Below are 13,767 nucleotides of genomic sequence, written 5' to 3' on the forward strand. Positions count from 1 at the left end.
AAACCGAAATACGTACAGACGCCCGTGGACATGGTATCGGTGCCGTCTTGGCTCAAAAATTTTCAAACAGCCAACATGCTATCGCCTACGCGAGTAGCAATCCTACCCAATGTGAACGGAATTACACTATAACTGAACGCGAATGTTTGGCTGTTGTATGGGCTGTGTCAAAATCTCGCCCCTATATCTACGGCATTCAGTTCCATATAGTAACCGGCCACCACGCACTCTGCTGGCTCGCCAGTCTGAAAGACCCCCCAGGACGCCTTGGGCGATGGTCCCTCAAACTGCAAGTTTATACGCTCACCGTCCTCTATAAATCTGGAAAAAAATACCTCGATGCCGATGGCTTCGAGGTATTGTCTCGATGCCCGCTACCGTTGTCGCTCCTCAGCAAGACACAAGAAACTCGCTCACGACAGCACCTTTGACACCAGTTGACATTTCTGCAGCTCAAGCGTCTGATCCTTACCTAAAACCGATAATTGATTACCGTGTTGGGGTAACCCCACATGCCTCACAGAGCACAGCACGCGCAGCGCGTTTATTTGCCCTTCACAACGGCACCCTATGCAGACGAAATTACGAACCGGAAGGACGTCCTTGGCTTTTTGTCATTCCACGAGAGCTTCAAAAAGATGTTATTTGTGCAAATCATGACGACCCAACGGCCGGACATCTAGGCTTCTCCAAAACGTACTTTCGAGTCTGAACCAACTACTTCTGGACCAGAATGTACCGTGCCATCAACAAATATGTTCGTTCTTGTCACCAATGCCAAACCAAGAAGAGTCCAACGACAAAACCATTTGGTACACTGCACTCCATCTCCCCATCACATCATCCCTTTCAGAAAGTCGGAATTGAATTCTTGGGCCCATTTCCCGTCTCCACTAATAACAAGTTGAACCAGGGTTGCCAGGTGGTTTCTAGCTCAATCCGCCAAATGCCAGACGATGTAGCCTAAAACTAGCCAAATGCAAGAGATATATGTAGCCCAAAAGTAGCCATATTCTGCAGAAGCCAAAATGTCGTGCGCTGGAATGTGCGAGCTCAATTCGAAAGCACTGCGTCTGTACACTGTTAAAAAAAGTGCCGTTATATTACAGAACCGTACTGCGCTAACTCATGATGCCAGGCATTATCTGTAACCCTCCGTAATACCACCAAAGCCGTAGCTGACAGTTTACATTATCATTTCTGTACAGCAGACATACAGCGATAGAAGCGCAGTACCCAAGTATAGGACTAAAGCCGCAAACTTAGCTCGAGGTATCCAAGCCGTCGAGTGTTCAGACGGTATTGAAGGCGTAAGGGAAGGGTACGGTTTCAGTCCCGTATTTTCATACTGCACTTCCATTGCCGTATTGTAACGGTAACAGTTCAGTTACCGTACCCTTCCCTTACGCCTTCAATACCGTCGGAACGCTTGACGGCATGCATACCTCAAGTTTAGTTTGCAGCCTTAATCCCGTACTTGCGTACTGCACTTCTATCGCTGTGTGCTCGCTGTACGGTAACAATAATGTGAACTCTCAGCTACGGCCTTGGTAGTATTACGGAGGGTTACAGATAACGTCTGGCATCATGAGTTAGCGCAGTACAGTTCCGTAATATAACGACACATCCTTAGTAACAAGTGTAGTGTGTCTGAAAAAAGGGACAAGACAAAACGGAGGCAGTTTTGAAATTGAAGAACTATATTGTAAACCGTAAAAGAACATAATTATAAAGAAACCTTCATGGCATCCGATCGATCATCAGATGAGCTGAAAATAAAACAAATTCATATTCAGATGATTGAAAAGGCTACGGGAGGACCACAACCACTTGCACAAATTGCAGAGGTGCACGCACATGAAGTCACAAAAACCTGTACAGTGGGGCTCCCAAGCTCACAGAGCGATGCTCTAAGCCTCTGGTAGCAGCGCGCAAAAACACAAGGGCAAAGGGAGGAAATGCACAAGGCGAGCGCTGAACTTCAACTAAATGTTTAATGAAAAGGAAACACCGAAGTCCTGTGCATTCGTCCCTTTGTCCGTGTGTTTTTGCATGCTGCTACCAGTTGTAATCATGCACCAAGTCGCCTGTGCATTGCCACATTGAGCCGCTCAGCACCATGACAGATCAAGGTTGCTGCCCTCGACCCCTGTGAATGCAGTGTCGTGCCGCTATGTGGTTTTCTTTTTAATACAAAACAAGACTGGAAACCTTTTGATACCACATCGTACACATGCCAAATCAAATATGTACTCACACTGTTCCATTTTTTCTCAAAAGCAGCAAGATCTGTGGCGGCTTTGATTGCTCTTGCCCGAGCTCCTTTCGACCTCCCGGCCTCCTGTCGTGACCCATCATGTTGTTTGATACCAACTTGGTATCTGAAACAAATAGCAGATTGGCCCATAAGTATTTGGTCAGAAACCAGACAAGTGAAAAAAAATTGCAGTGAAGGATTTGGGATCAGTACTTGCTGACATTTTACATGCACAAGTAATGTCGAAAGCCCCAAGCTTTGCCACCAAAGTCACATAGGCGCACAGTTCAAAAGTATAAGTGTGTTGAAGGTTCCTAAAATAACAATTAAGCCATAACAAGCTGAGCAAAACCTACATTTAGGCCAGCAGACTGTGCACTTAAAGAAAATATGTCAAGGTACAAATTCATGCCTAGATTTTGAGGAAAATAAAACAATGAGGGAACAAAAAAAAAATTGTAATAATGTGTCATTTTTCTGCAAGAGGAGAAAATCTGGCACTCAAGGCTTCCCTCACTCAGATGCGATGGGGATACAGAACTCGGAATATTTCAGAAGTTATAAGCCCGATGTGGCACATCTTAACGGGTAGGATTCATATAATGTAACTTTTAGACCTACAAAACACTAAAAACATGTTGATTTAAAAAGATATTGAACAGACCAGCGATGTAATTGATTTGAGTCATTTAGGAGAAGCTTTGGAAGCAAACAAAAGTAAATTTTATAGCAGCGACATAAACAGAAGAACAAGTACTTACTTTGCGCTTATTTCTTTTATTACAATACAGCATTAAAATTTGTCTGTTGTCCTACACAGTCACAAAGCAATTCCTCCTCTGCATTTCTACTCGTAATTAAGCAAGCACTCATTTGCATAATTAGTATTGCAGACAGTTGAATGACCTAAAATACTCAACTAGCTGTTAATGATTGCTTAAAAGCACCAGACATGGCAAAAGGAATGTTGTAAGAGAATCATTCTCTTTTTTTAGGAAGCCACATTTTGGCCAGCCATTGTCGAAAGAACATATGATTGATAAACATGTATAAAGACGAGAAAAAGGTATTCAGGTACAAAATCAAACGTGAACCACATGCTACTAAAACATGCAGAAATAAAGCTTCAAAAAGTTGTGAAAAGGTTGTATATCAGTCAAATTTAGTTATGAATTAGAGATCATCTGCACATATCACTTGTAGACACTCTTAGAGTAATACAGAATAGTGTGGTGCAGTAAAGAAACTCTTAAATAATTAGCTGAGTATATTAAACATATTTTGAGGCTCCAATTTGTTTCCAGCCAAAAATAATTTAATGATGTATACTGCTTATGACACTGCCTTCTAACTGAATGCCAAATAGAATTATAAGTAAATGACACATTCAGTAAAGATAAAACAATAGGAATAGTAGATATATTGACATATTTATTTGTAATTTCTGGGATAGGATCAAACATAGTCACATTGTAACATTAGGTGAAATTTTTAAATCAAATTATTATGCAAGATATAACAACCTTTAAAGTAACTGAAGAGTGTGTTGGTAAAATTCACAGACCACAGAAAGAACAAAACATACCCGGACGAAGGACGACAAACATTTCTTTTAATTAACAACATGAATGAGCTTAAAAGCACTTCCTTCAATTCAGACCGCCAAGGAAATTGAGAGAAAGGGAGGCAGAAAGAGAGAAAGGTAAGTGTCAAAAATTGTAAGGAAGGAAATAAGAAAAAGAGTGAAGTAACAGCATGAGTTACAATTCTAACTTTACACTTTCCTTTTTATCTTCCTGCCTCCCTTTCTCTCCATTTTCTTGGCAGTCTGAATTGCACGGAGTGCTCTTAAGTTCATTCCTGTTGTTCTTAGTTGAAAGAAATGTTTGTCGTCTCCTTCGTCCCAAGCACGTTTTATTCATTCTGTGGTCCGTGAATACAACACCTATTGTGGTTTAATAATGGACTCTGAAATTGAGCTTGGAAATGTGGGTAGCCAGTGATAAATTAAAGGGCAACTCTACTCAATTCAGAAAATTTCAAGATAGTGGATGACCTTACTTTGAAAAGCACTCATGAACAACTCTACATTGTTTCACGAAAAGTAGAATATTGTTTGTGCAACTTTGCTATTTATAACTCAAGTCGCAAATTGAAACCGAAACTTCAGCAAAGGGCGAGCAGCGACGTCAGTTGCATGCACACTCATGTCCATGGCAGATGCATGATTACGTGATTTACCCCACTCACTGGGTCAACTCTAGGTAGTGTAGTCTGAACCGACTGGACATGTGATGGCGTTGAAAGAGAAAAAAGCCGGTGCATACAACAGACATCAACACGACGTCACATCTGAAGGAAGTGCCAAAGTTGGCTAGCCAGCACATCGCTCGCTAAAATTAGCAGATTAGCGCTTGTCAAACTTTGAGGGTCCAATTTTATATACAGAAAGATTTCAGTTGTAGCCTTCCTAGATGATTATAAAGAGAACTAATCGTTTTCTCAGCCAAAATTCAGCAGAGTTGCTCTTTATTGCCTCTCATGAGGCTCAAAATTATGAAGGAAATAAACCATACCTCTGAATGAACTCAAGTGTGATTCCCGCACTTTTGGCATACTGGATGTTTAAACAATAATAAAGGGCGAAAAGGAGCTCCACAGCTTGCAGAAAGCCCACATCTTCCACCATCACCTCATGGTCCACAAACAGCTGGCAGCTGCATTAGAAAAGTGAGCGGCCTAGAAGGGAAACAAGCGATTAATGTAATTAATGCGGAGAAAATGTGTTAGTATCAGATGTATCGACCTATCTAGTCAAGTGACCAGAAAAGTCATGCGACCGACACCACTACGCCGGCTTTTTCTCTAATAGGGCTTTATAACGCTCACGCATTAAATGAAGAAAAAAATACCATCGTCATATTCACATCTGGAAACTTCTATAGAGGTATTACCAGCAGGAACACTGAATAGGTAGGCACACTGATATCGGATTGTGACGCATATCTGAGATTTGAGACTGAGATGCATCACAATCACAGATAAGGCACACCTTATATGCCAAGCCAAATAAGGGTCGCACTAAATAGTGTTGAGCAACCATACCCAGTAATGACATTAAGTTATGCAAAGTGCTCCTGAAGGCTTGAACAAAACAAAAAATTTGTATATGAGCATGCAGAATCAAACACTTTTTGTTGAGTTTATGAACAGAATCAGTAGCATGGAAGTCTGATACCAACGTGCAATGCCAGTCGTCGGTTTCGTTTAAATTGCTTTAGCTAGAAATTAAATGACTGGAGACCGCATGCGACCACACATTCTACGAGCAGAAAATTTGGCTGTTCGGGTTGGACAAGACACAGAATGCAGGCCCAAACAATCAAATGCCTCACAGGCACCTGCTGTTTGGGCTGTATGCCGTTTTGTGGCACCTGCACTCACAAACCAAAATAAAAACTTCTCTTTTTCTTGCTGGATCAATCAAGCATTGATTGTCGAAGTGTGGTATAATACCAGGACATGTGCTTTACATTGGTGCTTGATAAGGCTGCCAAAACCAAACAATGTGGTCGTCCATCTAGCTCTGGTCAAAATCGGCACATCACCTTTTGGTTACACCACTGCAGTATTCCAGCACTCTGGTTACACCACTACAGTATCCCACTACAATTGAGTCACTAGGAGTCATCTGCACTGACCCCTCTTCTCTCTCTCACTCTCAAAATGGCACTACCCACGATAAAACGGTCTAGGTTGTCGTTCCAGAATTCAACACAAATTAAAAAAGAAAGCACCTTCAAAAATACAAAGCATGCGAGGAAAAGACACATGAAGCTCACCCAGTGCAACAATTACAGGAGAAGCAGGCAGACTGTTACGAAACTCCTCTGTGATTTCTGTTGTCACCTAAGAAAAGTCAGAAAACGTGTGGTTAATTGAGAAATGCACGAAAGCACGAAATGCTAGTGAAGGTACCATACATCTATGGGTCTATTTATTCCCACAGAATGTAGAACTGTGGGACACAAGCAAGACGACGTAAGGCGGATCGCAAAGAATGATGCCCGAAGAACTTATCGCGGCCGGCGACTTTACCGCAGATGCACGAATATGGGGATACAAGCGAGACAATGACAGAGAGTGCAATGTCTTCACACCCACCAAGCAGGCCAATCTATGAATTCTCAAAGAAAAACAGACTGCCATTCGCATTGGCAAACGTCGCACTGAGAACGACACCACAAGACTTGACATGTGCCATACACAACATCCAAGCCCGAGTGCGAACTGCTCCGACGCCTTGGGAAGCAAGCACCTACCCGTCGAAATATAATTAATGACAGAAAGGCACCCCAACACTAAATGACAGATCAGCTTCATTAACCTAGCACCTGAAAAAGTGTCTAGGTGAGCGAATAATGAAAGCCACATCCACTCAGAAGTACCAAGCCAAACAAGACGACCCAGACCCCGACCTTCATCTCCTCAACTTGTGTGCTATCGGACTGCAAGCCCAACAATGTTACAGGAGAAATAAGGACTGAAAACTCCAAGCCAATTTCAATGCAACCACGGTGAAGATAAAAAATACACCCAGAAGCTCCGTAAACAACTGAGGTGCAAGCTCCGAGATAACACACGACGAGTGTGGGGCACATTCAAAGGACTCTGGCAGGAAGGCCGACAACTTTAAATCCACTGCTTCCTGGTACACCAAACCATTCCCAAGTAAATGAAACAGCGTCTGCCGCCGCATGCGAGTTCCTGTCTTCCCTTATCCTTACCATCCTTGGTGACAACAGCGCCGCCTTCATTGAAAAAGACACAAAGGATCCCCTATTCTCCCAGGAAGCCAAACAACAGGCCCACTGAAAACACCTCACGGCTCTACTCAAAGAAGACTTAGACCCACTCCCAGATGGTAATTCTACCAGGTGGGAAGAGGTTCGCCTGAAAAGACAACGGACCCACACCACTATAGTTTCCAAGGAAACAGAAAAATGTAACACCCACAAGAACATGGTGCATAAGCCGCCATACACAGGAAAAAGACAAGAGCCTATGCGCCCACTGCGAGGTCACAGTCTCAGAAGCGCACTCCTGGTACTGCCCACACATGCAAGAACCCCAAACCTTGAAAGAGTCTGTTAATCCCACGGGTATTCGGGAATACCAAAAGGCTATTCTCCATTCACCCCTCACTTATGTGAAAGAGGTTCGTCTCACCCACTTTATTTTCATCTCACCCTTATTTCCTTTAGCCCTTCATCCCACCTACAGGAGATAGCGTTTGCTGAGATTAAAGGATGCAGTTCCTGTTATTTTCTCAACTAAGGACATTTTTAACTACAAACATTTGTTGTCCTAACGCTCAATAACAACTAAAAAACAACGTTAAATAAGCAGCAATGTATCTGCTGATATCTGTCACAAAGCCTCATTGTTACACCTGCGGGACAAGGAAGTTGCTAATATTAAAAACAAATGATCCTAACTTAGGAGTTGAAGTGGAAGTACAAACGTTTGTCACTAGTTAATTCTCTAGCATAATTTTTGTGTTAACTCTAACACTCGATCCCAAAAATGCAAAACATCATGTGAACCCATTAGAAGCAAGTGGTACAAGAGTGGGTGCCCACCGCCGCTCCCCCTTTGGTTTAGTGAAATATTTATGTAGAACATACTATAAGATGACCCAGCCTAGAGTTGCATATCTTCCCATTGCACTTTAATGTCAAGTATAATAAGTTGAGCCACCTCAGCCAGGAAAAGATTAAGGAAGGTTTGGCTCCTCGTATAGCAATAGTAATTTCACTTTTTACGTGCTCATTATCAGCATTGTCGTCAGATACCAAGAAAGCGTTCACAAGATTTTGCAGACAATTCTGAAAAAGTGGGGGGATGGTCGCTCAGAAAGTGAAACTGCAGAAAGAGTACAAGGCATTGCTCCAATGGTTAAAAATCACTAGGTAGGCGCCTATTCGGACATAGGTGCATGACCGGTATGTTACGGTATACAGGAAGACTGATATAGCTGAAAATTTCAAAAAATGAAGAACAGTTTAGTATTTCCAGATGCATAGTTTCTCAGTGGAATGCTGACTGCCTGTGTGAGACTTCCAGGAAGTTATTTTCAACAGGGTCATGAGGATTTGTCTTTGGAAACAAATAGCCTGGTTATTATGAATGCTCCTACCTGATGTAACTGGAAGAGCTCTCCGAGGTTTTCTTGAAAGTAGGATGCAAGCAATGGGAGGAGGCAGACAGCTGCTGCGTTTTGATCTTTGAACTCTGCCTCGGCCTTGTTGATTTTGAGGCTCCACTCGAGCGCAGCATCATTTTTGGGGCTTGAACGTAGGAATGTCACAAGGAGGAGGACATCTTTGGGCAGGCTCAATTTTCCGTCCAGACAGACACCTGTAAGCCTTAAAAAATTCATGTTATCACTGACTCTTCATATCCAAAATCTTTGTAATCAAAATACCTTTTTGTGAAAAGCAAAATATTGAAGGAAAGAAATCTGCAAGGACCACTGTATGGTGAAAGTAGCAATCGTATTCGTCGTTCAAAGCACCTTTTTATGAGCATAATAGTGTATGTTTGTTTTAGGAGTGAGTGACTCTTGCAAAGAACTGAACATATTCTGGCTTTTTTAAAAAGTATATTTGTGCAAAAAGATTTTCAAGCACACATCCCAGGAAAAACTTTGAAACTGCTGCAAGTTTCCAATTTGCCTTCTTTTTATATTCACTCAGTCATGTGTGCCACCATGCTGCAGTGCTGAAATGTTTCTTGCCCTCTACCACATGCTATTGTGACTGCTCTATCAGAACATTGAAGCCATAGTTACATTTATAGTTAATGATATTCCCCACATTCTAATTGCTTACTCACGCTGCCCTAGTCCATATGCAACTAAAACAGTGGCCACCAAGCCCGAGCATTATAATGGTTAATAATAAAAGGAACACTTTTTTGTCAAATTTGCAGCTCCCATTGTCGTCAATTCTATAACTATAGCTTTGCATTTTTCGACACCCTGTAAATAACTCTAAACCTGAGTAAACTCATGGACAAATATGTATGAAAATTATACCTATGGAAGTGATCAAGGAGGTGCTCCCTCACAAACAGAAGTGGCCACGCTCGTTTGACATCCAATGCTGAATATGGAGGCTCTGACGAATTTATGAACGTCCTGATGTGGGGGTAGCACTCAGTCATGGTCTTTGTTTGAAGGCAAATGTTTTGTTCACATGTCGACTTCAATGCCTCGTCCAATAGAAACTTTCTTGAGGCTTCCACTTCATGAAGTGAAGAACTCGTAGTAGCTGGCTGCCAGTTCACACAACCGTAAGCTGATCGAGATGTCTGCTTCTTTAGCTTGATGGTTCCACCAGTGAGCGCTTCCGCAAGGCGTTTGCATCCTCTTCTGTTGTTTTCCATCCTGTTCTCTATTTTGTAGGCCAGGCCTACAGAAGAAACTGACGTAGCTGAGCAGGAAGTGGGGTCCCCAAGTGCCCCAGGGTACTTGTCAACAAGGTAACTGGCAGCACTCCTTATTTCACGTGCAGATGGTCTAGCCTTGACTTTTTGACAGGCCGCGGCAGCCATGCGCACAACTTCTTGTCGGTCAGTCGGGTTAAGTTGAGTCCCCTCTTGCAATGCTTTCATGACGTCTTTGCTAAGGCTGCTCCAGGGAAACTGAACTTGTGAACCAAAAGGCACATCGACACCTTCATGTTGTGTTGATGTTACATCCCCCTGCTGACCTGAAAACGAAGTGCAAAACATCATTCCAAAAGAGGCAGACAAAGAAAAGAATAGTGATAATAAAATAACAGTGCAGCACCATATTCAGTTTAAACTTAGGGAACATTTCAAAATACAATGCGACAGTAACTGAAGGAGGTCGATATCCAAACTTCGGGCCACCAAGATGCTCTATCACAGAGCAACGATGCAAAGCAATGGAGCTTGAGGGAGGTACACATAAAAGACATGGTATTTATGTAATCATATCAAAAGTAGGAAATTGGCGTTATCATAACAACCGCCATCCCGCCTCATCCGATTGCAAAGACATACTTTTGTAAAGTATCTCCTCGCAACATCATGTCAGATGGTGTCAGCTAGCTGTACAAGCTGACAAAACGTTCGAGAACAAGTTAAAACAATGACTAGGCCAGCAAGGTTGACAAACACGTTTAGCTCAAGCAAGTAATTTCTTTTTTCCTTTGGTCTTTTTGAAGGCCTAGAGATGATCAATCTTTGCCAGTTATTTGATATAAAAGGCTTCCCTTAAAGAGCCTGCACCACCCGACTGTTTGATGTGCCCTTGAACAAGCTTGATCCACCGTTCGTATGAGCCTACTGGCATGTGGACCTGTTTTTTGTGCTTCACGACAAAAAAATGTGCTTTGCCGCGACAAGCCTTAAAGGGAAGCTAAAGTGGTTCTGTATTTTCGAAAAATTAAACACTTTAATTATCTTCTTTTAGCCCCCAGGATCACAAATATTGGAATTATTTTTCAGTCTGATGCAAGGAGCAGTCGTAACAGTGCTTTGGAAATAGCGCCAAAGCCCTGTCATCTCTGAGCGTGACATCGTACCCAGATTTGTCGGAACTTCTGCTCTTGCGTGCCTACAATGCCCAACAAAGCTATGCACGTGCACTCTTGATATTGTCAGAAAAGCCAGACAAAGACGTCACAACCAGTGTCACATGCAGGGTAATATACCTGGCAAGCTTGCAATTCCATGTGCTGCCCACATGAGCAAAACGCGCTTGGCGGCCGAAAAATCTGGATATGACGCAACGACCGGCCTAAGGTCTCTCGAGTTTTCTCGCATTTAGTTACATCTTCAGGATTCACGGGATAACATTATGCTGGAATCTGGCTCAAACTCAGTTTTCTTAAGAACCTCTTTACTCCCCTTTAAAAACAGACGCACAGGGAGCACTTTCTGCATGGCTGAAATCCCTCCCGTAGTGTCCTTCTCTCCCCTCCCTCTTGCACTCTTCTCTCCTCCTTCCCCGAAAACAGAATGTCCAAAAACTAGCCCCCACAGAGAGGAGGCAGTGTCTCTTCCTCTTTGGGGTGCAAACGAGGAAAGCGAGGGACAGCTTCCTAATCGTTTTGCATTCGTCAGCCTTTAAGAGTGCTGGCTATTCATTCCGGTGAATACAACCACTGGTGCCAGTGCCATTGCTTGTTTTGTTCTCTTCTTGTGCATCTGAGTTCTGTCAGAGAAAAGCAATAAGCTAACTTTTTATGTATTTGATGTGTTCGCTTACAAAACACAATGAGCACAGTACCTATAGGTTTTCCAATTTCTCGAAAGAGAATACCAGCTGACTTTTCTGCACACTAGACATATTCTAGAATATTAATAAATATTGTTATTATATTGTGTAACTAAAATTCCAAGCAAAATAATCCAAGTGCATTTCTTTGTAGTTTGTGGTTACAGTCTTTGAAACTTCTAACTATGCCATCGAAGTGTTACGTTTGAAGCAAAAACTCTATACTGCACGTCTGTTGCTAATTGCCTGCATAATAAAGACTAATTGGCAGAAACTTTGCTAGGGAACCTTTATCAATTAAATAAGTTCTTTTTTTTCCGTTCTATGAAATTGGGCGTTTCGAAGTTATTTTTCATTTCTCATATTACGTTATAATTTGCCTCACATTTGCTTTTAACTGAAAAATTACTACTCCCCCATTCCTAAAGTAAATTCAAGCTTGGACTTGCCTGACACCCAAGAATATGTTGTTGCAATGAAGGTGTAAGTAGCATCCTCAGGTGACTGATTCAAACAATTGAAAGCTTCTTCGTCCACCTCCGTTCCATCCAGCATGTGTACCTGGAAACAGGGTATGTTATTTTGAGAATAAGAATGGCTAAGTACATAATTTCAACTGCTGAAATTATTTTACAAACCTTGATGTCTCCATTGCAGCATATACCGAACTCTATGGCCTTTTTCTTTAAGGCGTCGAAAGTGGCAACCACTGCCAGTTTCTTTATTGTTTTATCAAGGCTCCAGATCTTGACTATCATCTGAAAAACAGTGAACGTACAAATGCAAAGTTTATGTTATGTGCTACAAAACAATTGTAATATAGAAAAAAAAATAAGGGTGCAAGTTAGCTGGTAAAGCATTGCTACAATTTAACAGGGTGTCTACAAAATTAGTGATCTTAAATTCCCCGACTTTTCCCAGTTTTCCCTTGACTATTTTGATAAAATCCCGTGAGCATTTGCGGGTCAAAGGATCATATTTCCGAAACATTATTCGGCATGGCTGTGCTCATGCACAACCATCTAGATTTGTTCCGCATTGCCATTCCACTTTTACTGATCATTTTCCCTGGTGGCCCTACTGAAAAAAACTATATGAACCCATACGGCAAACCATATGGAATAGTATGGATCTATATGGTTCCATATGGCCAACCGTATGGCATGGTATGGATTCATACGGTTCCATATGGCTGAACCATACCGAGCCATACCATACACATATGGTTCCGTATAGTTGGATATGGCTGAACCATACGAAGCCATACCATACACATATGGTTCCTTATAGTTGGATATGGCTGAACCATACGGAGCCATACCATACACATATGGTTCCGTATAGTTGGATATGACTGAACCATACCGAGCCATACCATACACATGTGGTTCCGTATGGTTGTATAGTCTAGCCCATACAAAACTATATTCATTCATATGGTCGCACCAGTACCATATACTCAACCGTTTACGTTCATATGACTGCAAACAATTCCACCTTATTGTCACGCGCGTCGCCGACCAAGCGCTCGTGGCCGAATGTTTATCATCTTTAAATCCTACGCAAGGGGCTCGAGGTTTGATGCCTGGGAGCGGGCGCGCCTTCTTGTTATTTCTGTAAATTTTGAGTTCTGGTAAATTCGAGAACCCTGTTGCTTATTTGTTGTTTAATTGTTCTATGGGCCGAACCTCCTACGCTGATTTTTTCAGGAGCCCACTTGTGTACATAAGGAGCTCCGTGTTGCGAGCCGAGGTCAGTCTCGCCCCAGCATTTGATTGGAAGTGGATATTCTGCTGGTAGCTGGCACACCAGGGAAAAAAAATGCCGGCCGTTGTCCCATATCGGTCTCGTATAAAACAAACTGTGAAAACAGCAATTCTAAGTTGTAAAGTGGCGCAGTGGTAAGGTGTCTGTTTCATAATCAGTAGAACACTGGCGACACTGGTTCAATCCTGTTACAGGTTCGGTGAAAAAAAAAAAAGATATTCTATGCAAACAAATTTTTAATTTTGATAGGACCGCTAACCGGACGATAGGTCTACGCCCTGGTGACGGACTCACAGTGAGGGAAGAAGGAACAACACAGACTCCTTTCTTTCCAACCACAGGATGGTTTACTGAAAATCCGATAGACATAAAACAAAACAAACAAAACTCCCGACAGCGAGGCACAACGGACCGCCCCACAGAGAAAGCGCTC

The 13,767-nt window shown here is 42.4% G+C and overlaps 1 protein-coding gene across 2 annotated transcripts; it reads right to left on the reverse strand.

Annotated features, from left to right (window-relative positions):
• Positions 1 to 1,678: 1,678 nt before the first annotated feature.
• Positions 1,679 to 12,354, reverse strand: LOC121834526. Of its 2 annotated transcripts, XM_042288225.1 has the most exons (7): positions 12,206 to 12,354; positions 12,017 to 12,128; positions 8,457 to 8,677; positions 6,100 to 6,166; positions 4,834 to 4,996; positions 2,258 to 2,381; positions 1,679 to 1,769 (listed from the first exon to the last, which is right to left on the reverse strand). In XM_042288225.1, exons 1-5 carry the CDS (start codon positions 12,323 to 12,325, stop codon positions 4,980 to 4,982), a joined length of 537 nt encoding a protein of 178 aa, XP_042144159.1. In that variant the 5' UTR covers positions 12,326 to 12,354; the 3' UTR covers positions 1,679 to 1,769; positions 2,258 to 2,381; positions 4,834 to 4,979. The 2 variants fall into 2 exon arrangements, 1 of the variants encoding a protein (XP_042144159.1); XR_006077247.1 differs by lacking the exons at positions 12,017 to 12,128; positions 12,206 to 12,354 and adding an exon at positions 9,357 to 9,473 and having other exon boundaries at positions 8,457 to 8,685.
• Between the last annotated feature and the right edge of the window lie 1,413 nt (positions 12,355 to 13,767).

Source organism: Ixodes scapularis, unplaced genomic scaffold, assembly GCF_016920785.2.
Source record: "Ixodes scapularis isolate PalLabHiFi unplaced genomic scaffold, ASM1692078v2 ptg001274l_1___fragment_3__unscaffolded, whole genome shotgun sequence".
In the NCBI taxonomy this organism is placed as follows: domain Eukaryota; kingdom Metazoa; phylum Arthropoda; class Arachnida; order Ixodida; family Ixodidae; genus Ixodes; species Ixodes scapularis.